At 40.0% G+C, this 26,329-nt stretch overlaps 1 protein-coding gene across 1 annotated transcript in view; it reads left to right on the forward strand.

Moving 5' to 3' along the window:
* Positions 1-10,841: 10,841 nt before the first annotated feature.
* The window catches only part of arhgdig (Rho GDP dissociation inhibitor (GDI) gamma), a 28,388-nt gene continuing 12,900 nt past the window's right edge, over positions 10,842-26,329 (forward strand). Inside the window, exons 1-3 of the mRNA XM_051387144.1 lie at positions 10,842-11,536; positions 21,747-21,920; positions 23,229-23,312. Of these exons, the coding sequence (XP_051243104.1) occupies positions 11,464-11,536; positions 21,747-21,920; positions 23,229-23,312 (331 nt within the window). The 5' untranslated portion in view covers positions 10,842-11,463. The remainder of the gene's footprint in view (positions 11,537-21,746; positions 21,921-23,228; positions 23,313-26,329) is intronic.

Here is a 26,329-nt window from a genome sequence, read left to right on the forward strand (position 1 = left end):
GGCTTTATTCACTGCTGCATGTATAATATGTGGATATACGAGGCTTAAACTGCCAGTACAAACATAACCTTTTGAATGCTTTGAAAGCAACTGTTAAAATGCCTAAGTAATGGACACAACACAACTGTTCGGTATCATTTATTGAACCAACAGTATGTTACAAAGCAAAATGACTCCACCAGTGTCCCAGGAAGCCATGGGGAGAAGCAGGTATGAGGCACAGTTCTGCAGAAGATGTAGAAGGCTCTGATAAATCAAATTAAATCATTCAATGGTTTTTATCTTCATTTTGTCTTAACTCCTGTTATCCTGTATAATTTTTCCCTTAAACTTTTTTTTACAGTTTCATCAATCACTGTGTCAGAGTAAATTCATTGGACAGCTCTCTTTTCAACCAGTGCACTTTAGTTGATGTCTTTTTCACAGAAATAGTTTGGACTTATAGCAGGAAAAGCACAGGTTTTTACTAACATTAACAATGGTTTTATTCATGAGTTCCAGTAAGTCATGACCGTGTGACAATAAGCCAGCATGCACAATACCAGGACCTGAAACTGAATGGAATTCAGCCATCATTCATTTGATTATTAACACGAAAAGAAAGATTCAGCACGTTGTCCTCCTCAGGATTAAAGTCTGTAGTCAGCTGGACATCTATGCAATGTAAAAATACAAGTAAAAGTTCTGCACTGTTGACCTATATTTAACTCTGTATTTGCCTAAACAGATGAGTGATGGACTGGTTCAGTTGAGGGCTGAACTACTTACTGGCTTCATGTTATGACGGTAATACCTCACCTCAGCAGCTCCTCAACCGGCACCTGCTGAGCATTTTATCAGGTTCTTCATGTTTGAGTCTAAAAATGTGCGTCTGCGTGGCTGAACCCCGGGGTGCTCCTTATGACGAGACACTCATTATGACACCAACCATGACTACCTTGTTCAAGCACACATTTTATAGATGCCACTCATTCCACCGGGGACCACTGCTGCTGCTGATTTATATTTCCATAAAGCAATAAGAGTATAATGGGTTTATAGCACAGCTTGCTTTAGGACAGACAGGAGAAAGACCCACTGCTGACACTGACAGGGGTTATTGGTAGGGCAAACGGTATTAAATCAGTTTTTACTGTCGTTAACCATTTGGAAATGATGGATTTGTACAATGAGGCTCAAGATTTTTGCCATTTTGAGGATTTTTGTATGGAGAGAAACACCTCAGTGCTATGTGATTTTACACAGAGAACAAAATGACTTCACTGTTGTGAAACGGGTCTAGCTTTTATAAAATTAAACATTTTAAAAATAATCTCCCTCATAATTTTTACGTGTGTCACAGTGTTTAAAGAAACACCTATGTGATATATCCTTGCAAAACCAAATACAAACAATAACCAAGTGGTAGAAATACCTTGAAAGTGGCAATACCACAGTGTAAAAGTCCTGCATTAATAACTACTGAAGTAAATGTACAGAAGTATTAGCATCAAGATATATTTACCAAAGATATTCAGAATGGCCCATTTCAGAGTAATGTACAGGGACGGCTGGTATATATGGGCTAACAGTGTTAAGCCCCCCCTATCTTTTACAGTAAAGATGAAAAACTATTATTAAAGACCTTAGAAAATATTGTTTTGAATTTTGGTAGAACCTAGAGCAGCAACAACACCAAAAAGCGACCAAGGATATTTGATATATCTTGGGTTTTTTCCTGTGAATGGGCTAAATTTATTCAGCCCAAGCACAGTAGCGTAAACTTCAATTGACTTTTGATTGACAGGTGTCCTGACACGGCCCCTTCATATCGGCCAATCACAGCGCAGTAGCTACAATACAGTGACCTTCGACCAATCACAGCGCAGTAGCTACAGTACAGTGAGGCTAGTTCGTAGTATGGCGGGCGTTAGCATGAACATGAATGAGGTGGATTATTTACTTTCTAATCAATTTTCTTCAAAGTCTTTGGAGGAAAAAGTGGAAATACAGAGATTGGGAACACATCATCCAAATGATGTGCAAATAACACAAAAGGACAAACGACAAAATCGTAGTTTTGTGTTATGTGGTTTGTTTTAATATACATTACTAATATTATATTATTTGATAATAATTAGTGATGCATTAATGTTTTATATTACTCTGATATAGCAGCAGGTACTGAACCACTTTACATACTGCTGGGCAGTCAGATCTATAATAACACACTGAACTTACTTTTTTTCTTTTAATAATCTTAATCTGAAAATTATAGCAACTAAATAATGATTAAATGTAATGGAGTAAAATGTACTATATTTCCCCCTGAAATATAATGCAGTAGATGTATAAAGTAGCAGACAATTTAAAAACTCAGGTACCTCAAATTTGTATTGAAGTACAGAAAGAGAAATAGGGGTGTCATCTCTGTACCCAAAGGTACATTTGGGTCCATAAGGTGACCTTTTAAATGTAGAAATTCATGGCTGATAGAAAGGGGTACATAATTAACGAGGTTAAGGTAGAACAAAGTGTTACAGCCAATCAGTGATTTGAATAGAGAGTTGGGTTTATTGAAATAGAAAAGGCAACTCGTAAATTTCCATTCAATTCTTGGTCTGAGAATCATTTAATGTTTCAAGTTCACAATGGATCTATTTGAGTGATTTTGTTCATTTAATCAAGTTTAATTGTCAGTGTAGCAGAGTGAAATGCTTCCACTAGCAATTACTTACAATTTTATTTTATTCAAGTATTATTACTGTTTTATTCTCTATCTATTTTCTCATTCTTTGCATTCCTCCATGGGGACTTGTTTTTCTGTATTTATTTAACTTTATTTTAAGCCGTGGCCCCTTATGGAGCCCCTGCGGAGTTAGGTACTGCAACCCGTTTTTCCCCTGCAGTCTGCTGTGGCATGTGTCCGTGGTAAGTCCACTGCTGATGCTTACACAGTTTAAAACTTGATAAAGGTCGTTACAGCATTCACTTGTTATGGACAGATCAGTTCTAGCAGAACAATGCAATGAAAAGTCACTGAAAAGTGTAAAAAGATGTCAACTAATTGTTATTTCTTTAAATAAATTTGCCTTTGAGCAAAGTCCACAACCCCAACCACTGTGGTTGTACTGGGCAGCTTCAGGTCTGAATGTGTAACAGTGTGAATGTGATCAGGGCGTACCTGCAAAAGAGCCTGTGTGTACCTTTCCAGTGGGTATATTTTTGTACCAGGACATAAAGGTTCATATTGTCACTAGGGAACAGTTGGAGCTGTACCCTTTTAGGTCTATTCCTGTACCCTGATTTCTTAGTGTGTACAGTCAGTGCACGTTCCTTTCCTCCGCTGCAATAAGCAAACATGTAGTGTGAAAAAGAAGAAGGTGAATCTGACTTTCAGAAAGGCTGCTCTGTGGTGGCTTACTTTGATATTTCGGATGAGAGCATTAACAATGAGTTGCTTAGTTACAGCTGCATTACTGAATAAAAACACTTGCAACCAGGTATGCATGGGTCACTGCTGAACAGCTAAAAGCTGTAGTTGTTCTTGTCTCAATGCTTGTGTCTGCTCTCGTCATCACACCTGGAGGCACAAACCTCCCAATGTTTACTGACCTTAAGCTGTGCTTCACAATAATGACTGAGCTTGGAGTGGTTTTATATGACCCTGAAATTCAGTCTTGCTTACGCTTTGGGCTCACAAATAGATTCAGGTGGTATCTGTGCGGACTATTCTTAGGTTTATACTTTAGAAACTAGCTTATGCTCTGCTTTTTTAACTTTTATCTCACTGAAAAAATAAACTAAGACTATTATTATAGACTGGAATGTCCCAGTTTGTGCAAAATGTAACAGGATGTTGTGTTTTCAAGCACACATACTGGACACCCAATAGATGCTTCACACAGTGCAGCTGGGGTCATTAAGGACGACACAAATCTTATAATTTATTACAAAAAATCAAAAGAAAATACCAATCAATAGTTTACCTTTATTTTAACTGGCTAACATAATGTGTGCATGTGTGTATGTAGGTATGCTTACATATTTGGATGCTAGTTCATCAGGTAAACCTACTAAAAGTCTCAATTCAATCAATTTAATTGTACTGAGATGTGTTTTATAATACTTTGTTGCAACCATTTATACGAATGAGGGTTGACTAAATATTAGTTTCAACTTCCCCGATTGCCTGAACTTATATTTAGTTTATCCAGTAAACATTTAGACTTGTTTTGCTTATAAATGAGAAGTAAGAGCAAAATGAGCAAACAAAAAATCCTGTCCACTGTGACACACTGGATGGGTTTGCTTTCTGCTGCCAGAGAGGGGTGGACCTGCTGTCGACCCTCATAAAAAGTCGTCTGTCAGTGTGACAAATAAGCTGCGAGACGAGATCTCTGCTGCCAGCACCGACTTCTGTAGAGAGTTCCTCATCTGAAAAGGTAAAATACTTTTCAATTATGAATAGATTTAGAAATTATAAAACCAAAGAGCAGATACAGTGATCGGTTTCAGAATCATGACTATTGATTTTGTGGTGTAAACAATGAGGATATGATTTTGTTTTGTGCTGCTTATGTAGCACTAGTTTGGTTAACCAGCAAAATTACTCTGGAAACAGTGAATTACTTTAAAAGAATTACATGAGCATGGGTTTGATCAAAATAAAATACTGTTATGTTAAATAATAAGTTGTTTAATCCATTGACAGAAAATTAACTTAATTAGCAAAAATGCTATCATTTTCTGCTTCCAGGTTCTCAAATGTGGCTGCTTTTCTCTGATTTACATTACTATAAATTGAATATGTTTGGGTTTTTTTTCCTTTTTTTTTTCTTTACCATTCAAGCATTTTATCCTCATCTTGGATGTTGTGAAGAGCATTTTTCTGAAACTATATAGACTAAACGGTTCATTCATTAATCAAATCAAATAATCAATAAACAATACTGAAAATAACTGTTGATTGCAGTATTAATCCAGACAGTTGTTTTTATCTTGACATTGACCTTGTTTAATGTACTGTATGCTTCTGTGTGTGTGCATTCACGCCAACATGCGAGAAGATACAAAATACAACTAATGGGAAAACAAGCGAAAGGCTTTGAACTAAATGTATCAGCACACTAACATCCTACTGGCTACTAATTGGGCTAATTGTTTAGCTAATTGTACTCAGATAACTGATATCCAGTCTTTACCCATACTTCACAACAAACCTGTTTATTCCTCTGTAGTGTTGACCACTTGACTTCCAATAAGTTTCAAAACAAAGTTATCCAAGCACAGTTAAAAACAATTAGCTTCTCTCCCCAAATTCGCAACACTTACGATACGCTGGCTAGAATTTTGAATTACCTTGAGGCCATCCTCGGCCTTTAACCCGGCCCCTGCTGCTCGGAGGAATAATACACACACACACAAATCAAATACGTGGCTCCTACACTTACAGTGACAATGCTAACGTGCTAATGCTACAAGTAAGTATATGTATATATTAGCAAAATCAACTCTAAACACAAAGTACAGCGGAGGCTGATGGGAATGTCATTAGTTCTGAAGGTATTTGGCCATAAAACCAAAATACTAGACGTTTGAAATTTTTACCCAGAATTATTTCTGGAAACAGTACTTTCCAGAAACTTTACTGAATGCTGTCGGATTGGTTTAAACCAAAGACTGTATAATTAAAAATGGATGTAGTCTCTGTGATGTCACCCATGGGTTTCTGAAGAGCTCAGTGTGTGGTGGGTCTGGCTGTGGCGGCCCCCGCCTAATCCAAAAATGGAGCGAGGGTAGGCCACTTTTTAAATAACATACTTTTTAATCTGGGTTTTGGGGAAGGTACCAAGTATTTCAAATAAAATGTATTTTTTTTATTTTGTTATATTGAGTCTAAAGTGGTCCGACCTCTGACATTTCTGTTGACTGTGACTTTCTGTGAGTGTATTTACAGAATGTGCATTGATTATCATGACATACTGTACAGTCTGTGGCTTTGTGTCCCATTATTGCCAGAAGCTCCTCCTCTGCCTTTGATAAATTGAGTCAAACTCTCACACATTATACTCACTCATCACCTGACAAAAAAAGCCTCTTACTCATTCCTTCATCCTCTGACAGACTTGATTTCCACCTCTGTTTCCTTCTTTGGGTATTCAATCATTGCTTGACAAACACCTTTGTATTTATTTATCCATTCATTGTTGCCCAGCGACTACCTTTACTACATAAAGTAATTATTCATTCCCTCAGAGAATTAGCGTGTGGGTTATTCAGTCATTCTCAGTCTGACTAAATCAGGCAGCTACGGTTGAATGGGCTCCAAATGAGTCGGGTTATTCTTTTCACACTATGCAGAGATAAATGCTCCCCACCCAATATGCTGTCGGAAAACCATTTAGACACTGCTTATACACACACCCCAAGTGTATAGCTTACTGTATCTCTGTGTGTGTGTGAGAGAGAGGGGGAAAGCAATTACCAGAGCTCATGTACCCACAGCTTAATGGAATAACTTGCCAAATCAATGCAGATTACACTTGCAAATCCATGTGATATCAGTCTGTGAATTCAATTTGAGGTATGTTACTGTATGATAATTGTTTTTCCTTGATCGTCAGCACTACCTGTGCACCTTATCCAGATGACAAAATAACTTTTGACCGTGATCTTATAAACAGCAACAGAGATAGCAATGGACCCGTTTACACCTGGCAAACACATGCGTCTTGGGTGATCACAAGTGGTCAGCTCTAAGTACAGGTGTCAATTCAATTCAATTCAATTCAATTCAATTTTATTTGTATAGCGCCAATTCATAACAGAAGTTATCTCAGGACATTTTTCAAATAGAGCAGGTCTAGACCGAACTCTTTAAAACATTAATTACAGAACCCAACAGTACCACCATGAGCAAGCACTTGGCAAGGAAAAACTGCCTGTTAAAAGGCAGAAACCTAGGACAGATCCTCTGGCTCTAGGTGGGTGGTCGTCTGTCTCGACCAGTTGGGGTGAGAGAGAGAGAGAGACAGAGAGAGAGAGAGAGAGAGAGGCAGAGAGAGAGAGAGCGAGAGACAGACAGACAGGTGCACAGCAATGACATATTCAGAGGTGGTCTGGTCTTCTGGGCCACACTGAAGGACTGCCTACTCAACTGACGTCCTCTATGTGAGCAGTATGTACTCATTTGCACGCAAACGTGTCATATTAAAATGAGAAACAAGAAGAAGCCAAAACAACAGGCAAAGTGGATTTTTGTGAATGGAGCCGCCTGCATACGATACACACATTTGCGCCAAATAGTAAGAAGCCTACAAAAGAATAGAAAAAAATTTCTTCTTCCCTTAATTTCTAGCAGACTAGGCAAGTGCATTGCTGCCTCCTGCTGGTTATAAACAACAACGCATTTGGTCTTTGCATACAGAGCAGGGAAGTCAGATGGTCGCTAGACACGCATGAGAAGACGTTTTCTAATGCCAGGTATGAACCAACATACTTAAAGCTGCACACTTGTGATTGGACCATCCAAGACACATGTTGTGAAGAGTACTCAGGACAGTGGTTACATAACAGGAGCTTTAAATCGGCTAGTTGTGGTTTTACAACTGGCTCTTCAGTGACGTCAAGACTTCACAACACTGAAAAACCAAATGTGTGCAAATGAAACAAACAGGATATAATGTGATCATTAGTGAGGTTTAGAAGTGCTGGTAGGAGGATCTCGTTACCTCCGGACAGAACTGGACTAGCTGTTTCCCCATGTTTCCAAGATAAACCAAGCTAAGCTGTAGCTTTATATTTACCGTGCAGACGTAAGAGTGGTCTACTCTTGGCAAGACAGTGAATAAATATATTTCCCAAAACGTCCAACAGTTGCTTTAATGTTGGACTGTATACACCGATTAGCCATAACATTATGAGCCCTGACAGGTGAAGTGAATAACACTGATTATCTGGTTATCATGGCACCTGTCAGTGCATGGGATATATCAGGCAGCAAGTGAACATTTTGTCCTCAGAGTTGTGTTAGAAGCAGGAAAAATGAGCAGTGTGAGGATTTGAGTGACTCTGACAAACTGTGATGGCTAGACAACTGGGTCAGAGCATCTCCAAAACTGCAGCACTTGTGGGGTCTCCCGGTCTGCAGTGGTCAGTACCTATCAAAAGGTGCTCCAAGGAACTAAAAGTGGTGAACCGGAGACAGGGTCACGGGTGTTCAAGGCTCATTGATGCACGTACAGGGAGTGAAGGCTGGCCCGTGTGGTCCGATCCAACAGACGAGCTACTGTAGCTCAGACTGCTGAAACAATTAATGCTGGTTCTGAAAGAAAGGTGTCAGAAAACATAGTGCATCACAGTTTGTTGGTATGGGGCTGCAGAACATTCTGACCGCGTGCCCAGGTGGTCATAGTGTTATGGCTGATAATCTGATGTTGTAATCATCGTTACAATCTGATAACCAGCTATATACATAAATATATAATATATTTGCCTAAACAAATGAGTGATTGACTGGTTCATTTGAGGGCTGAACTACTGGCTTAATGTTATGAAGGTAATACGGTACCTGCTGAGCATTTTATCAGGTTCTTCCTGTTTGAGTCTAAAAATGTGTGTCTGCGTGGCTGAACCCCGGGGTGCTCCTTATGACGAGACACTCATTATGACACCAACCATGACTACCTTGTTCAAGCACACATTTTATAGATGCCACTCATTCCACCGGGGACCACTGCTGCTGCTGATTTATATTTCCATAAAGCAATAAGAGTATAATGGGTTTATAGCACAGCTTGCTTTAGGACAGACAGGAGAAAGACCCACTGCTGACACTGACAGGGGTTATTGGTAGGGCAAACAGTATTAAATCAGTTTTAACTGTCGTTAACCATTTGGAAATGATGGATTTGTACAATGAGGCTCAAGATTTTTGCCAGTTTGAGGATTTTTGTATGGAGAGAAACACCTGAGTGCTATGTGATTTTACTCAGAGAACAAAATGACTTCACTGTTGTGAAACACGCATCTAGTTTTTATAAAATGATCTGTGATATATGTTTCAAATAATCTCTATTAGTCTTGATTTTATTTCAGCCTTTTGTGGTTGAGATCACAGTGACCTCACCGTCTGTGCTGACCTCGAGCTGTGCTTCACACTAGTGAGTCAGGTCGGCCTGAAATTCGTGTTCAGGTCTCGTTTACCCTTTGGGCTTAAAAATAGATTCAGTTTGTATCTGGGAAGTCAATTCTTAGGTTTATATTTTAGACAGACTCTAAACTGCATGTATGCTGTTCAGTGTTTTAGCAAAAACTCAAAATGACAAAATAAGCTATTATTGTAGGCAGCTGCTGTCCCCAATTTGTGCAAAATGTAATAGGATGTTAGCTTTTCAAGCACACATACCGGAAGTGTGCAAATTAAATGCTCTAAATTGTTTATTTCCATGTCCCCTTGTAAAATACACCCAATAGATGCTTGACATGACGCCACCAGGGTCACTAAGGACGGCACAGATGTCCAAAAATGGAAAAGAAGTTGATGGATGCAGTGCAATTAATAGCATATATTATATATTATAAGTCAATATTCATGGTCTTTATGAAATAAATGACATGCTGTCACTGATTTTACATGATAATTACTTGATGCTGTTGAGGTTGATGTCATTCTCGAGTAATCTAAAAACCCTGTATCTAAAACATTTATATGATCAGCAGTGAACCACGGCTGATATCTATTATTCAATGAAAGACCAATATTGACCCAAATGTATTGGTCTTGCTCAGACCTGTAAACATCCTCTCTCTGTTCCAACATGAGCTCACTCTTCTTTGCTGGCAAGAAAGCAAAGACGAAACTATCTCCAAATTGAGTTTGGATCAAGACACAGCCTCAGCTCTATCGCTCCTTTGTCTCAGTGGTTTTTAACATTTTTTTTAATCTCTGCTTGCTCTCACTTCCTCCCTCACTAATTTTAATTTCTTTCCAACCACACGAGCCGACATCCCTCATTTATCAAACCGGCCCATTTCACCGTTAAAATCCTGCATTTTGTCAGTCAGTTTCCTCAGTTTAAACATTAATTCTAATGTGACAAAGCAAATCTGGGTCAGTTTACAGTTGATAATTCGTCTGAAGTCGAATACTGTACACATCATTTTGGGAAGAACAATGTAAATGTATGTGTAAAATAACATCATGCTAATGTTTGCTGGAGTATGAGAGAGTAAGAGACAGAGAAAGAGAGAAGTTGTGTGTGTGTGTGTGTGTGCAGACGTGTGTGAAAGGGAATGTGTCTGATTATCAAGTGGGAGAAGCAACCCCCTTTTGTATTCTACAGTACTACAGCCGCTCACATTGCTCCAGGCATGTCAGAGGAGAGGAGAGGTAAAAACTGAGGAGAGAAAAAGACGAAATGATGATGGAGAAAAAGAGAGTCAGAGTCACAATTGAAGCATACTGCTGACAGGGTGTGGTCACTAACAGACAGAGGGAGATAAAGAAGAGGGGGGGGTAAGATAAATAGAGATACAGAGAGAGATGGCGTGATGAATAGGTGGAGGGAGAGAGTGGACACCACACGAGAATTCATAAAAGTGATGAAAAATGAAGAGGAAAATAAAAGCATGAAAGAGTTGGGGGGGGTGCGTGAGAAGGAATGAGGCGTGGAAGGCGAGGAAGAGTGAATGAGGGAGGGAAAGAGAGAAAGAGGGAGGGGGTAAAGGATGAGCTCATTGCAGTCTCTGGGCTGATGACATGAGGAGGAGGAGGAGGAGGAGGGGAGGGGTTCGCTGCTCGTCTGCGAATCGATTGCCAGCGTCTGAGTACCACGCACACACACACACACGCACGCACCCACACACACACACACACACACACACACACACACACCCATGCTGCTGCTGCTGCTGCTGCTGCTGCAGACAGCTCTGCCGGCTAAACCAGCGTCTGCCTGCCACCGATAGCTCCCAGCATCCTCGGTGCTGCATGCAAAAATAAAAAAAAACAAACAGCTGACAGCATTTTTGCCCTTAGATTTCTTCCTTTGTTGCTCCAGTTTACAAAAGAGGAGGAGAAGAAGTGTAGAAAGCCGGCTTCCTCCCTCGCCCTCCCTCCCTCCATCCTCTCTCTCTCTATCTCTCTCTCCCTCTCTTGCTCACACACATCCCCATCACATCCACACCCACACCCAAGGATACCCTCCCTGCCTCTCTGCCTCTGTCTCTCTCACGCGAGCCCTTTTCCTCTTCCCCTTCAACCCCTCCAACTACAGTTTTTTTTTTCACATTTCCTCTGAGGAGGAGATTCCTCGTCTGACCCCCTTATCTTTCCAATCCAGTACTTTTTTGCTTGATGCTCTTCTCTTTAACCCGTCCCTGCCTCTGCTACTTTGTTGCTACCTGTGGAGGTTCCCCCGGGTTCTGTGGTTTTTCTTCTGCCAGCCGTCGCACAGAGTGCAGCCCCCGCAGAGAGGCACCATGCTGGGATTGGACGTGTGTGAGTTTGGGGGTCAGGTGCTGGAGCTGCTGTGGCTAACTATGTGCTACAGAGGTGAGGCGACGGAGGAGTGTGTGTAAGTGTGTGTGTGTGTGTGTGTGTGTGTGTGTGTGTGTGTGTGCACACGCTCTAGTGAATTAGTATAACTTTACTGATCCAAGTTATTTCACTGTGTATTTATTTTATGGTGTTTGTTTTACAGCATTTATAATATAGAGATTAAATTAAAATCATGGGCGTGTGTGTTCATCTGTGTGTGTGTGTGTGTGTGTGTGTGTGTGTGTGTGGTGTGTGTGTGCCATATGTCTCTATCCTGGCGGGTGTGGACATTTTTATGTCTAACATGAAGCGCTGCCAAGACAAGCCAAAGGTGGCAGATCAATAGCTATTGATCACATCCTACACTGTCTCCACTGTGTGTGTGTTTGTGTTTGTGTGCATGTGTGCATGCGTGTGTGTGTGTGTGTGTGTGTGTGCTGCTGGCTTTTGTAATTATGTTTCTGCTCACATATACACACACACAGAAAAGGGAGTGTGTCCATGAGAAATGTTGGCAGAGGAGGGAGCAGCTGTGTGTGTGTGTGTTGTGTGTGTGTGTGTGTGTGTGTGTGTGTGTGTGTGTGTGTGTGTGCGTGCGTGCGTGCGTGCGTGCGTGCGTGTGTGTGCGTGCGTGTGTGTGATGACAAAGCGCTTGCATGAGTCAAATGACGTTACCATTGTCTGCTGTTACTTCTAACAGTAATTCTAGCTTTTGGATTAGTGGTATATTTGTCTCTCTGTGTTGTTAACACACACTGCAGTAGTGCTGAGCAGTTACAGATGGTGGAACAGTCCTGGGGTTTCCCCTCACACAGGTGTGTGCGTGAGAGTGTGTGTTTTGTGAGATCAAGAGAAAAAAGGCAAGTAATTTGAAAAGAGAGACACAGAAACAGAGGGCGAGAGAGAAAAGAGAGACCAGAAACCAGACTCACTGACGAGAGAGGAAACGAGAGATCATCTTCAAGTGAAGTTCTGGGAAGTGGAAGTGAAATGTGATTTAAGCTCTAAGGCGGCCATGAATAATCCATTCCATTAACTCTATGAATTTCAAATAATTTGAATTGATTGCTCTGCTCCAAGTCAGGATCCGAGGAGTCACCAAGCGTAGATCTTCATGTCACAGTTTTCAGTCGGTTTCTGCTACTGATTTACTACATTCAGCAGAAGCTCTCTGAAGTTCAATCATTCATTCATTTCCTAAACATCAGAGACACTTTTGAAGCACTGAATGATTCAATAGCTAATCACTCTAATATGTCAGTACAAAAAGAATAATTCATTGCTGTTTTTGCACAATTTCTTTAGTTGGAAAACAAAACAAAAAAACAGCTTCAAGTGAGGACAGACTGTATACAGAGAATTTTTGCTGTCTGTACAGGTTTCTGTGGGTATGACACATCGAATCTTGTCAAAAACACTTGGCTGAGATTGAATTTTGAAAAAAGAGGAGGTGGAGGAGATTTTGATAGGAACGTGGGAGGTGACTGAGTGGAAGATAAATGGCGAGAGCGTAGGGAGCAAAATGACGAGGCGAGGATGGAAGGAGGGCGAGAAACTTAGAGGTAAAGAGGAAAGGAAGAGGAGCAATGAGGAGGTGAAGTTATGAGCAGAGGAGGAGAAAGATAAGTGGAAATGGTTAGAAGGGAGTAGGTGGAAGATGAGAACGAGAAGAGAAAGGAGGAGAGGGTTTCTTTTTATTTTTTCTTCTTTTCTACCAGGAAAAAGACGAGGAGGGGGTAAACATAAAACAAAGGGGAAACGTTGGCGGGTGAGATCGACATGTTCTGTCAGAGGCTGTTTCCAGGAAAGAAGGCAGAGCAGCTCAGGATGTTTTACAAAGTGTGTGTGTGTGTGTGTGTGTGTGTGTGTGTGTGTGTGTGTGTGTGTGTGTGTGTGTGTGTGTGTGTGGTAGAGAAAGAGAGAGAGTGGGTGAGTGGGTGAGGCGCATGTGGCAGAACGCTCTTCATGAGCTGTCAATCAGCAAACACCAGTGCAGGCAGCAAGCAGCAAGCGTTCAAACAGGCTAATTGAAATCCTTTTCTCTCTTCCTTTTCTCCTCTGATCCTCTCTCTGTCTTTACTTTCTTCCCATCCTTCCTTTCCTCTCTAATCTCAGTCTGTCGTGTTTTTGAGGCTGAATACTGATATTTCCTTCCTGCCTCTTTTACCTTCCTCTTACCTTCTTTCTTTACCTGCTCGCTTCTACTACTGACGTCTACACACACACACACACACACACACACACACACACACGCACGCACAGATGTCAGATGTGTCTGCTTCCCTCCTCATTTTTTTCTGTCCCAGTAGTGACAAATGAGGTTGTACGGGAGAGCAGACACATATGAGACCAATCAAGTCAGTCAATTAGACAACCTGCTGTCTCAACAAGGCTGACGGAGCAGCTGAGGATATAATACTGTGTGAGTGTGTGAGTGTGTGTGTGTGAGTGTGTATGATGTACAGTCATCTTGCTTTGTGTCTATAGAGAGCTGAAGTCATGACGTCACATCTGGGCGAGCCTCTAGCTTCTACAGCTCAGTAAAATCTCTCATTCGGCATTTCAATGGTCTGTATGGGCACATGAAGTGTGCTCCTGAGGTTTACTTTCCATATTCAACAAGACAAACTGACTGCCTCTACAGCAGTTGCTGTTAGAAATTTAAATCTTTGTGATTTTAGCAATGAAACTACAGCTCCCCTGAAAATATATAAGCGCAGCAGCATGGGTATTTGTGGTAGCTTTTTTTTGTCCTACAGTAATTTTCCCATTCGTTTTAGCTGTAATGCTGTCTATAAACGTCTCCATCGCTCAGTCTCCTCTGACTTGCTGTTTTTACAGACATGTCTGAACTAACCGTGACCCCTCGAGTCGCCCATGGATCTGCTCTTTTGTCAAGATGTGATGTTCAGCCCTCAAAGGCATAAGGCTTATGGGAAATGGTGTTTGTTCAAGGCAACTGAAACAGTGAAATATTAAATATACAACAATAGTACAATGACTCTTAAAGGGATTGTTGTCCATGGTTATGATAAAAACAAATGTCATCAGTATTGGCTGTGTTGTAGAGGTATCAGTACTGGCCCTTTATTATGCCAGATATCAGGCAGTTAAGTGTGTTTAGGCTTATACGATATGATGAAAAAGTAAGAGCTGTATCCTAGACCGAGTCTAAATATTTTATCCAACACCAATACGAAGAACCTGTGTGTTGTAAAACTCACTATGATTTGAGTTTTACTTAGTTATAAATATTAAAGGGTTGCTATGCATCCATGTTGTTCCTGTTACCCTGGAGATGTGCACTGAATAACCTACTTTTTAGTTTTTGGCATAAAAATGAAGACATTGGGACAGCATATGGATAATGTATTTTTAAAACAGAAAACACATATTTCAATCTTAGGTGAAAAAGCTGCATCATACCCCAATCACTAACAACACGTGACATTACAAGCAAAGCATATTTAATAGTGACAGCTTCAGTAATTCAGGACGCTGCAGCAGCTGCAGTGTCAGTCATGAGTTGTCCTCAGCGTGCTGAATCTCAGCAGCTGGTATCTATTTGTTTGTCATCTCAGCCTTTCATCACCAAGGAAACATTGGAAATGAGATTCCAACGATTTGCTGGTTAGCACGATGAAGTGTTATGAGCGTCTCCAGTGTTGATGGGGTGTCTATAGCCTTACACGAAAATCCTGCAGGTGACAGATCAATTCTGGGGGCGTTGTGGAACCGACAGCAGCCTCAGAGATGGAAGCAAACCTTGCTACATGACCTGCTGTAATGCTGTTATGTTGGTCATTCTTCGCGTAGTGCCTTTTCCTTCATTGTAAAAGCTGTTATTGGCTTTGCAGAGCCCTGAAAGATTACTTTTTATCTTTCGCTGTGTGTGTATGTGTGTGTGTCCTTTTGTATATGTGTGTTTCAGCGTCCCACAGGTCTCGTTATAGTATAAGAACAGAGCAGTGACAGCGGGCCTCAAAGGACTATAAAAAACAGCAAATGAACGCTTAGGGCACACACACTCACAAACACAACAGTGTAAAGAAGTGTTTTCCTGACACAGTGAACAGTTATCTGGGTTAAGCTAAGAGAAGGCAGACAGGAAGCAATTATTAAAACAGAGGAAAGCTGTTGAGTCAAAAGGAGAGCAGGTTAACTTTGATTACCTCAGATTAAATTAAACATTTCCTGTTCAGTTTGAGAGATAATACCCAATTTATGATACAGTGTTTTCAATAGGGTGTTTTTTCTTTATTCCATTTTCATTTTGGAGCTTCCATTGTGCAGATAAACACCAGAACTGCACACTCTTAAGCAATCCACCTAACCTTTACACTTTATATACGCTTATCCGCTCTTTGGCAGAGAATCACCTGGCCTGCTAGCCTTCAGCTGGTTAGCTTAACTTAACACGAAGACATACAAATAGGGGTAAAACAGCTAGCCTGGCTCAGTCTAAAGCTTACAAAATCTGACTAGCAGCAACAAGTTAGTTCTCGTCTGTTAATCCATACAGTGTAAAATTGTCAATTTGTGGCACTAATGCCCAGCAGAGGTTGCAGGAAGTTGCTGCTCTCAGAAATGGTCTGACACCCCCTTGAAAAAAAGGTAATTTGACATTTTTACATGTCGGTTTTTGTATAAATTAAACAAATGAGATGTAACATGTAATTTAGTGAGCTTTTGTCACTTTGGACAGAGCCAGGCTATCTGTTTGCCCGTTTCCAGTCTTTGTGCTAAACTGGCTGCTGGCTGTAGCTTCTTATACAGACATGAGAGTATATTCAATCTTCTCATCTAACTCTTGGCAAGAGAGGGCAAAAGAATCATAGATTAAGAAAAAGCTAGCCACACACCAAAACTGAAGCAGTTGCCGATAAATTGTTTTTTTTTGTCAACAATCAAGCCTGAGCGAGCCCTCACTCTGCACAGGTCGCACAGATATCTGAGCTTACTGCCATCTATCCAATACAAAAGGGGTCAATGGAATTTCTTTTGTGGTGTTCAAAGCACTGACAGATTACATTTATAATATAATAATAAATCATTAATAAACAGCAACATCTTTTGGCATTACTTTCTACCAAAGTGCCAGTGATGCATGTGGATTATCCAACGTCATGGTGACACTGTATCCAGTTACAATAGATTGTAGCAATACGATTCAGCCATATGTGAAAAACTCATGTCAACAAAGAACTAACAGAAGAATATGTTCAGTGTGTGTTTGAGGTCTCATGTGAGCCGTCCTCTTCAAATCCTTCTTCCCCTGAAGCCACCTCTCCCATGCCAAACAGATTGCTGTGTTGATTTTCACTAAGCGTGTTGGTTTAGCATTAAATATCAACAGATGAACAACAAGTCTGTGTCTTGTGGTAGTACATACTGCTGTGGATCCTCTGTCTTCTGCAAATGGTGTTTGATGTGGCGACAGGGTTACAACAGGTTGTGGGTAAAAGTCTGTGTTTTTTATATGCAGGGACAAGAGGAAAAATCATTTTGCATTTACTGATGTCTTGGCTCAGTTTTATCTGTGGTTTTTTTTCCAGCATGCCTCTTTAAACACACGTCCCTTCTCACTATTCTTTTGTGTAAAAAAAAAGGTAAACAAATGAATTAAATTCCTCACCAATCGCAATTTTAAGCTTTTCTGCAAGAACACAGAGTCCTGATTTACACTTGTAGCGCATATTTTACAACAGGCATGTGTCTAATGATGCAGAAGATGGTTTCAGACGCTACTGGGGTAATGAGGCGATTTTACGGGCGTCAAAGAAAATCCACCAGTTAATATCACATCACAGATGAGGGGGCGGAAACAGTTGGAAGACCACACACATATGTCCAACAGTTTAGCTTATTTCTAACACCAGATTCACACAATATGGAGGGCTTTAGACCCGCATGTTCATTCTTAATTCTGCTGCTTTTTAAATAAATTAATAATAAAACAACTTTTTCCCCTCTCCCTTTTGTAACTCATAAAACTAAATAGTGTTTAGAAAAACCTCTCTAAGAAGTTGGTCCACTCTCATAAAACTATTTTAAATGGCATCTTAATACGGTACTCCATGCACAAAATGTTACAGAAACCATTTCAGGTTGTCACATAAGGGGACTGAATTTGCATGTTGTTAATATTAGTATCTGTATATTTTTCAAAAAGTGCATAAAAATCAGTCTTTAGATCAGATTCATTGTTTCAGACTTTAGCCCATCACATATTACAACACTAAAAGAAATCCATATTAAAACACTCAGTTGTATCTCTGTGGACCAAACCCTGCCTTTTCAAATAAATGTTAATTGATACAGCTACTGTGACAGGTCAGCAGTCTGGAGATCAAAGAGGAGCTCTCAGATGTCAGAGAGGAAGCTGGTTTTAATAGCAGCTCAGAAACACAGTTTACGCTGCAGCGTGTCTGCATGTGTGCACACGCTCGCTCATGTGGGGACGGGCGGCAGGGTTTGATATGCAAATACATCTGGCTGAATCATTTATGAAGTCATGTAGCTTCCATATCTGACATACTATATATACTTGGTGTGTTTTTGTGTGCAGAGGGGAAAGGGAGAAATCAGAGTTAAACATTTGTGTTAATATTTCAAACTAGCCGATTTTTACATCAGCGAATTTGCTTGGAGACTGTTTGGAAGTGTGAAAAGATTAACCTTTTCCAGTGAGCCACCTGGTATCGGTTTTTTAGTGCTTCATGTTTTCAGCTCCTTCCAGTGAACTGAATCTAACACAAAGAGCACAACCTGAGATATTGAAACAGCTGTTGTCTTTAATACATAAAGTGTGCAGATTTAAGAAGCAAATTTGTGGCATTTCACAATGTATGAATGTTTAATATCAGAATCGAGGATAAATACGTTGAATATTTATTCTAAAGAACTTTTTTAAAGGTCTCTTTCTCAAAGACAGCAGGAATAATGTGAAATAAACTTCTGTGGGGATAATGGTAATTAAGCTGCCAGATAAACTTAAGAAGAAAGTGTGAGGTGGAGAAACTAACCAGTGCTTTATCCTAATCCTTATAATCCTAATCCTTATAAATTAAGGACACAAAATCAACAAAACATCATTAATTACCACCTTTTAAGTGATGACTGCATACTGAAGATGCCAAACATCAGCTGTAGCGTTCCATGCTAACATACACTGCCATACACTGTGACGTTAGAGAAGTCTTATTTAAAAGAAAACTTGACCTATATCATAAAAACAGGAGAAATGCATTTTGCCTAAATATCAATTAAAAAAACTACCAAGAAGTCCCATTAAATATAGATTTATGGAAATGTATGTGTGTGTGTGTGTGTGTGGAGAGGAGAGAGAGAGAGAGAGAGAGAGAGAGAGAGAGAGAGAGAATGCAGGGTTGTATTAAAACTTATCTCTCTCTTGCTGCAAGATAAAACCCACTGTGCATATTTAGTCATATAAAACAGGTCCACAGCAAAGGTGATGTCACTGCAAGGGGAGTTGAAAGAGTTGCCATGGTGACCGGCAAAGGCAGCCATGGTTTGGTCCTGACTGGGTGGGGTGCTGCTAGAGACACAGTGCACGGCTATACATGTGCGTGTATGTGTTTGTGTTGACACTTGTATTGTGTCATTATGTCCCCGTTTAGCACATTTGATTTTCACTAGCGTTTACAGAATCTGTAACAACGTGGGTATGTTTTTGACTAAAGAGAGAGAGTGTGTGTGTGTGTGTGTGTGTGTGTGTGTGTGTGGGTGGGTGTATGTGTGTACTCTCTGTGTCATCCAATTACCTGTACACACAGCTCTGAGCTGATGTACACTGAGCTGTCTCATTACGAACAGTAAAAACAGAACCAGAGGCTATTACACAAACCTGTTACAGCACAGTAAATAGTCCACAGCTCAGTTTGTGTCTGCGTGCCCTGCTCTCCAGATAATTGGAGTCTGGAGGAATGCATTGTGTATTTATGTTGGCAACCATGTAATGTTTTATTGTAGGAAATGATCTGACTGTGTGTGTCTTTATAAGTTGATGAGAGAAGAACATACATGCAGGGCCTCTCCACTTCATCAGGGTGGTCATCAGATGAAAGAAGGACTGTGCGTGAGCGCTTTCTTATTGCAGCCAGAGTTTCACAAAGACACAATGTCACAAAGGCATACACGAAACATGAATGTAAAGACTTGAAACGTCATGACTTAATTCATTATTGAGCAAATGTATCCAAGTTAACATCATGTCTGCTTTTAATGTGGGCAAAGTTACATTATTGCCAATGCTAAGCTTGTAATGCAGTCACCACTGCAACAAGCTGACATGATGCCCACTCTGATGGATTACCTGGTGTGTAAAGCATTTTGATTAGATTTGATTAGATTTGAAAATCTTGATGAAAGATGATACCACATGGAAATGCCCTGTTTCAGTGTGGACAGCTTCTTAAATAAGTGTTGTGTTGTACTTTTTGGTTAAAAAAAGTCAACCAGTTTACCTAAAACTGCTGTGTTTTGTCTGCCCAAATCCTCAGTTATTGTAACTATTGCAGTCTGCAAGTATTCACTCTCTGGAGGTTCGGATGAGGTGGAGATGCTGAAATGAAATTTCAGCTTGCAGAACATATTATCGAATGTCTGTGTTACTCAATATTGAATCAAAATCCCTGATGAAATCAAACCCTGGATGGCTGTAGCTGCACATAGAGTAATATGTATCCGATCCCAGAGAGTAAAGCAATCTTACCTGTGCTGGTTGAGTTTTCAATCACTGAAATATAACAGAAATATTTACTGCAGATGAATGCTGCTGCAAATGTTATTGTCCTTAGGTGACTGTCAGAGAGAAGTCGGCTAGTCAGTTAGAGTAGAATACTGATTCCTCTCAGTTTATACTCCCAACAAACCAACAACAAACCCATCCATTCATTCTGCACATATTTATCTCACTGTTGTGTGTAATACATGTGAACTACTGTAGTTCAGTTGTTCCAAACCAGGGGTATGATAGATGGAGTAGCTCAGACAATTTGCAAAAAATTGAAATTATATTTTCTAGTTTCTTAGGTAGGCTACACCTAACTAAAACCAATACAGCAATGTTGCAATAAATCCTTCATGAAGGTTATAATGTTCAATTTGAAACTGTTTTAGTGAGGCGTTGATTACATTTTATGATTATTTTGGAGAATGTAGTTTGTGGTGTGTTGAACTGTGTGGCATTATACAGGAGTTTACCCTACTGTCACTGAAATGGTTAGTTAAAAGTAATGCTATACCCTATGCTGCTGCCCGATTGGCACAGCACATGTCCAACTCTCAACGGAGATGAAAAGGAAACAACATTAGCTATTTCCATGTTTTTTCCATGTTCCATGTTTATGTAGAATATTATTGATTAAGCCTTGTGAAAAACATGTTTCAACGTCTTCTGGATGCAGTCTAATGAAGTATGTGATATGGTGACTTACATGGACCATATATGTGTATATATATGTAGTGACAGCAAGCACAGTTTGAAGATAACTTAGCTAACATTAGCATAAACACCAACATTTTGTTAAGTTATGACTGCTACCTTAGTTAAAACTGAGAATCGAGGAATTTACATTAAAAAATAAAGTAATGTATAATTATTGATAATGATAACTGAAGTAATTCTAGATAAACAGTGAGCCAGTTTCCTTCTCATCTCCGTGGATTTGAACATGCAGTGAGGAGATAACTATTGAAACAATTAGCTAGTAGTTAAATAAAGCTAAATTGTTATGATAGCTAAAATAATTGTTAGCTAACATAAATAAATAGTATTAGTGAATAAATAAATGATTGAACCAGTATGCTAAAAGTATTGATATAAAACGTTGAAACAATTAGCTAAGAGTAATGCTATAAACCTCTGAAACAGTTAGCTTGTAGTTAAATAATAGATTAAACTGTTTGTTTTAAGTGAGTGATGATAAATGGTTATGGGAACTGAAAGTAATCGTAGCTAAAATAAATAGATAAACAGTTAGTTAAGGGATAAATGGCGGAAATAGCGCGTTGCCCCTCCGTGGATAAATGGTGAATAGTTAACTAGCTAAAAGTCTAATGGCTGAAACATCCAGCTTCCTCTAGTCCCAGTGGTAATAGTACAAATGCAGACACGACTAAACTGAACTAAAAACTGACTGTTCAATTGTGTGAAACAATTATTGTAAAAATAATCCCTCTCTCCCTCCTTTCTTCCTGGTAGGTCTAATGGCTGATAAGACAGAACTGCCTATTGAGGAGGAAGAGGATGAGAGAAACTTAAACTACAATCCTCCGGCCCAGAAGTCTTTGGAGGAGATTCAGGAACTGGACAAAGACGACGAGAGTCTGGTCAAGTACAAGCAGACCCTGCTGGGGCTGCTACCAACTACTGCAGGTGTGTGTGTGTGTGTGTGTACGTGTGTGTGTGTGTGTATTTATTGTTTACATGAGGTGATATAAGAGCTGGTGATTCACCCTGCTACCCAGTGTTACTGCAGCTTTAATAATACCATTCGCTCAATATAACGACTTGGTGCATAGTTCCTCGCAGTCATCAACTACTGATCAAACACATACACACACACACACACACACACACACACACACACACACACACACACACACACACACACACAGGAACAGACCTGCTTGCCTCAGCATCTCTAATCCAGCAGCCGGGCCATGACAGCTGATATCAGTAGAATAGCTCCCCCACAGCTGTAAGTCAAAACCACCTCATCTGCATCTTAGTAACGTTGAGTACAGCAGGAAGGGTTGTAATGAGGGAAAGGAAAAGCAGAGACGAGAGGAATTTATTGTCAAACAGAGGCCAGTTATCTTTTTAATCCGTCCATGCTGAACCCACAATACTAGTTGTGCACAGTCACTTTGGTCAACATATCAAATGTCTATTATAGACTGTGATATTTTAACACGTACAAGCTGAAACTCAAGCATTAGTGTCATCATCACGTCATTTTTTGCTGTTCTACGTGCTTCTAGGAACGTCCTTGTATCCGTCACTAATGTTGTCCAGACTGACTAACTAGATGAATCGCTATGACTTTTTTGTACATTCAAGGTTCTCAGAGGATGAATAATGACTTTGGTAACCCCCTGATTTTGTGCCACCATGCAATTGACATTTATGGTTTTGAGTGAAATGTCTCAGTACAACTTGTAGATAAGTATAACTTAATTTCCCCCATGGGATGATGCAATTGCTCTACCGCCACCATAAGGTCCACATTTGAGTTTGTCCAATACCCTAACCCTAACCCATAATTTATGACCAAATGCACCAAAAATCAGTTTAGCAAATGTTAGCATGCTAAGACGCTAAATTAAGATAGTTAAAACCGCTAACGATGTTGTAACCTTTTGCAGGAAATGAAGAAATATTTCTGTGTGTAATCTCCTGTAAAGCCACAACTTGTCATTATTACGTTTCTGTTTGTGTACGAATGAAACAAACAATAATGTGCCTGGCTAGCTGTTTCCTCCTGCTTCCAGTCTAAGCTAAGCTAGAGCCATCTCCTGGCTCCATAAAGAACAGACATGAGTGTGGTATCGATCCTCTCCTCTAGCTCTGCAAGAAAGCAAATCAAGGAATTCAAACTATGCCTTCAAAAGAAATGAACAAATGAATGAGAATTAAGAAATGATTGAATACTGTAATAACCGAACTGCTTTTCCTCTCCAGACCTCTCTGTGCCAAATGTCCAAGTCACCAAACTGACCCTGCTTTGTGACGAGGCTCCTGGACCAATAACCTTGGACCTGACAGGTACTTCCCTGTTTATTCTTCTCTATCCAGCATTACTTTCATTCACCACAAGCCCTGGCAGGTTTTGGGTGTGGTATGGTGCTGCTGTACCCTCACTTCCAATATGGTGACCCAAATCACTGATATGCCCTGGAGCAAGGCATCTCACCCCACCACGCTGCATTTTATGTACAGAAAGACTGCAGTGGGTGTGTCCATGCTTGAGAGAGGAGAGACAGCTAAATGTTTGCTTAGTGGGCAGTATTGACATCTTCCCCTGGGTGCAGGTGAAAGCGACACGCAGGGATGGAGAGTGAGGTGGCTCTAAGTTTATATGGTTGTGTGTGTGTGTGTGTGTGTGTGTGTGTGTGTGTGTGTGTGTGTGTGCGTGCGTGCGTGCGTGCGTGCGCGTGCGTGTGCGTGTGCGTGTGTGTGTGTGTGTGCCTGGTAATCATGTGACAATGAAGAGATTATGTCACTCCCTACAGGGGACAAAGTTGAAGAAAGGAACAATCTGTGTGTGTGTGTGTGTGTGTGTGTGTGTGTGTGTGTGTGTGTGTGTGTGTAGGTTCACCTATCACTGACATGCATGGCAGGCTGACAGGCTGTGATTGTTTGTCCGTTTCACTGCATGCAGGTTTGCTCAGATTTCTCCTCAGTCTTAGGATTTCCCTGCCTATCACATACACAATTACACATACGCGCATAGAGTCACACACAAAAAAGACACAATCACAGACTGGAAAGGTCACCTGGTTGCTAGGTGATAGTGACTTTGTAGTATGCACTGATTCAAACACAGAGAGGTAGAAAGTATCTGACAGCCTTTAATGTGCATGTTTCAGTGCGTAATGGAAGATCTGCCGAATTGCATGAAATTGGAAGAGCACATGGTTCTTCCACACCAGACAGACCTAATGCTTTTAGATCTGGCCTCAATCATAAATGATGGAGGAAGAGAATGGCGGATGGAAAATCAATTCAGTAATCTCGGGTTTAAAGGGGTACTAAACACACAAAGTTGAGTTTACTCCTCAGGAGGGGAACTTATCAGCCTATGAAAACAGTTGTAATCTGATTTCTGTGGCTCTGGAGGAGCTGTGTCAAGTCTGATGATGTCATAGTGATGTCATTAGGGCATTATCGACTTAGACTTGAGATTACATTTTTTTAACAAGGAGTCTGCATTGCTAATTGCAAGTGTGGGGTTAAGAATATGTGGGTGTTTACCAGGCAGGCAGGATCTAATGAAAGACGCTATCCAGTTGCATTATGGGAAATGACTCATACTAAGGACTAAACGTCAGGATATCTCGGCCTCTGCTGCGTCAAATATGACCATTCTGTTTTTTATCTATCTTCTACAAGCTGCCCAACTTTATGGAAGTGCAGTACTTAACTAGTGGAGTAGTTTAAAATACATTATTATTATTATCGATGTGTTATATTCTTATACCACAGAGAAGATGTAGGAAGGAGGTTGGAGTGGGTTCATTGATTGTTTCTTAACCTTAATCAAGTGCTTTGAGTTCATATATGTTCAAAAAACTCATATATGCTGTAGTGAAAATGGAGGGGAAAACATAGTTTTCAAAAATTTTTTACAGATGAATTCAATATGAACATTTTGCTTTGGTAGTTAACAGATCACAAATACATTCAATATAAATGTTTCTTCCTTATGTCGATAAACCAAAAAAACATAATCATAGAGTGATATTATCCTACATGTCTAACATATTTTGCTATAAGTTAAGTTATTTTTAGGAGGCATATCTATGCCAATGTACAAATGGCGTATGAAATCTAGTCTTTCTGTGGACAAAGAGCAGGGGTGGAATTACAACTACTCAGGTTACTGTAATTAAGTAATTTTTTTGGGGTACTTCAAGGCTGTAATTTCACTCTTACTTAAGTCTGCATTACACTATATAATCAGAGAAGGACTACAATTTATATCTAAACCTTTCATCTACATTTTTGTATTCAATACGCCAAGGAAACCTGAGGCAGAAGCGCTGCTCACTTCCTTTTGGTGCCCAATGAAAAGCATGAACAGAAATACGCTGAAGCAGGCACAGGTTTGTAGAGGTGACCACACTGACCAGAACAGCAAAGTTTAGGGACTGAAGATTTGGAGAAACAGAAACCAAATGGAGACCAATTAGAAGCCTTGCTTTGCTGTTTGTTTGTAGTGGATTTGGAGAAATTTATACTAATTACATGTGATCAATGCAGGTTCCAAAACATTTGAGTATTTATCTGAATATTTGTTCAGAAAATAAATGTCCTTAGTTTGATCCATTCCTTCCTTTTATCATTTATCAGAGAAATTTGCTTTGTTAAAAGTAGATATTTTCTGAATCTCCCATTTCCATTGAAATTACTTACTAAAGTAAATACTGAAGTACTTTTTAAAATTTTACTTGTAGTAAGATTTCAGTAATAAAACAGTACTTCTACTTTAGTACAGATTTCAGTACCCTTTCACAGAGAGGCATCGCTGACATTGCCATCTTTAGGTCTAAAGAGGCTAACGCGATTGTTTTCCTCTCAAAAGGGCTTCACCAATGGGCAGAAATCATTTAACCGAATTGAATTATGGCTTCAGAAGTTTATGGTGATTCTACAGAAGTACTGTAACACAGTTAATCTGGGGCCTGTTGTACCAAATTCACAATATAAGACCATTTCCTCTTGCATTAATTCTGACATGTTTTTCTAATCAAAACAAATGTCATGTTTGGGTCCCATTCATGAGCTTTCGAGAGCCCTGTAGCCACACACCATTTGTGTCTACATTTCTGCATGTGATGTTCTGCAGTGCTTAAATTCCTACATAACAGTGCCTGCTCTTTGTCCTGACAGGCAGACAAAAAGCCTTTCAGTCCAATACAGGAAATGCTCTTTGACATTCGGAGACTTGATTTCACAGGATCTAAAGTACTGTATATGCAGGGTTGGTCATCTAGTGTACCGGGAAAATCTTGTATCCATTAAATTGCTGAAACTGAACCATTAGTCTTTCTCATATATTC

Source organism: Dicentrarchus labrax, unplaced genomic scaffold, assembly GCF_905237075.1.
Source record: "Dicentrarchus labrax unplaced genomic scaffold, dlabrax2021, whole genome shotgun sequence".
Lineage (NCBI taxonomy): Eukaryota > Metazoa > Chordata > Actinopteri > Moronidae > Dicentrarchus > Dicentrarchus labrax.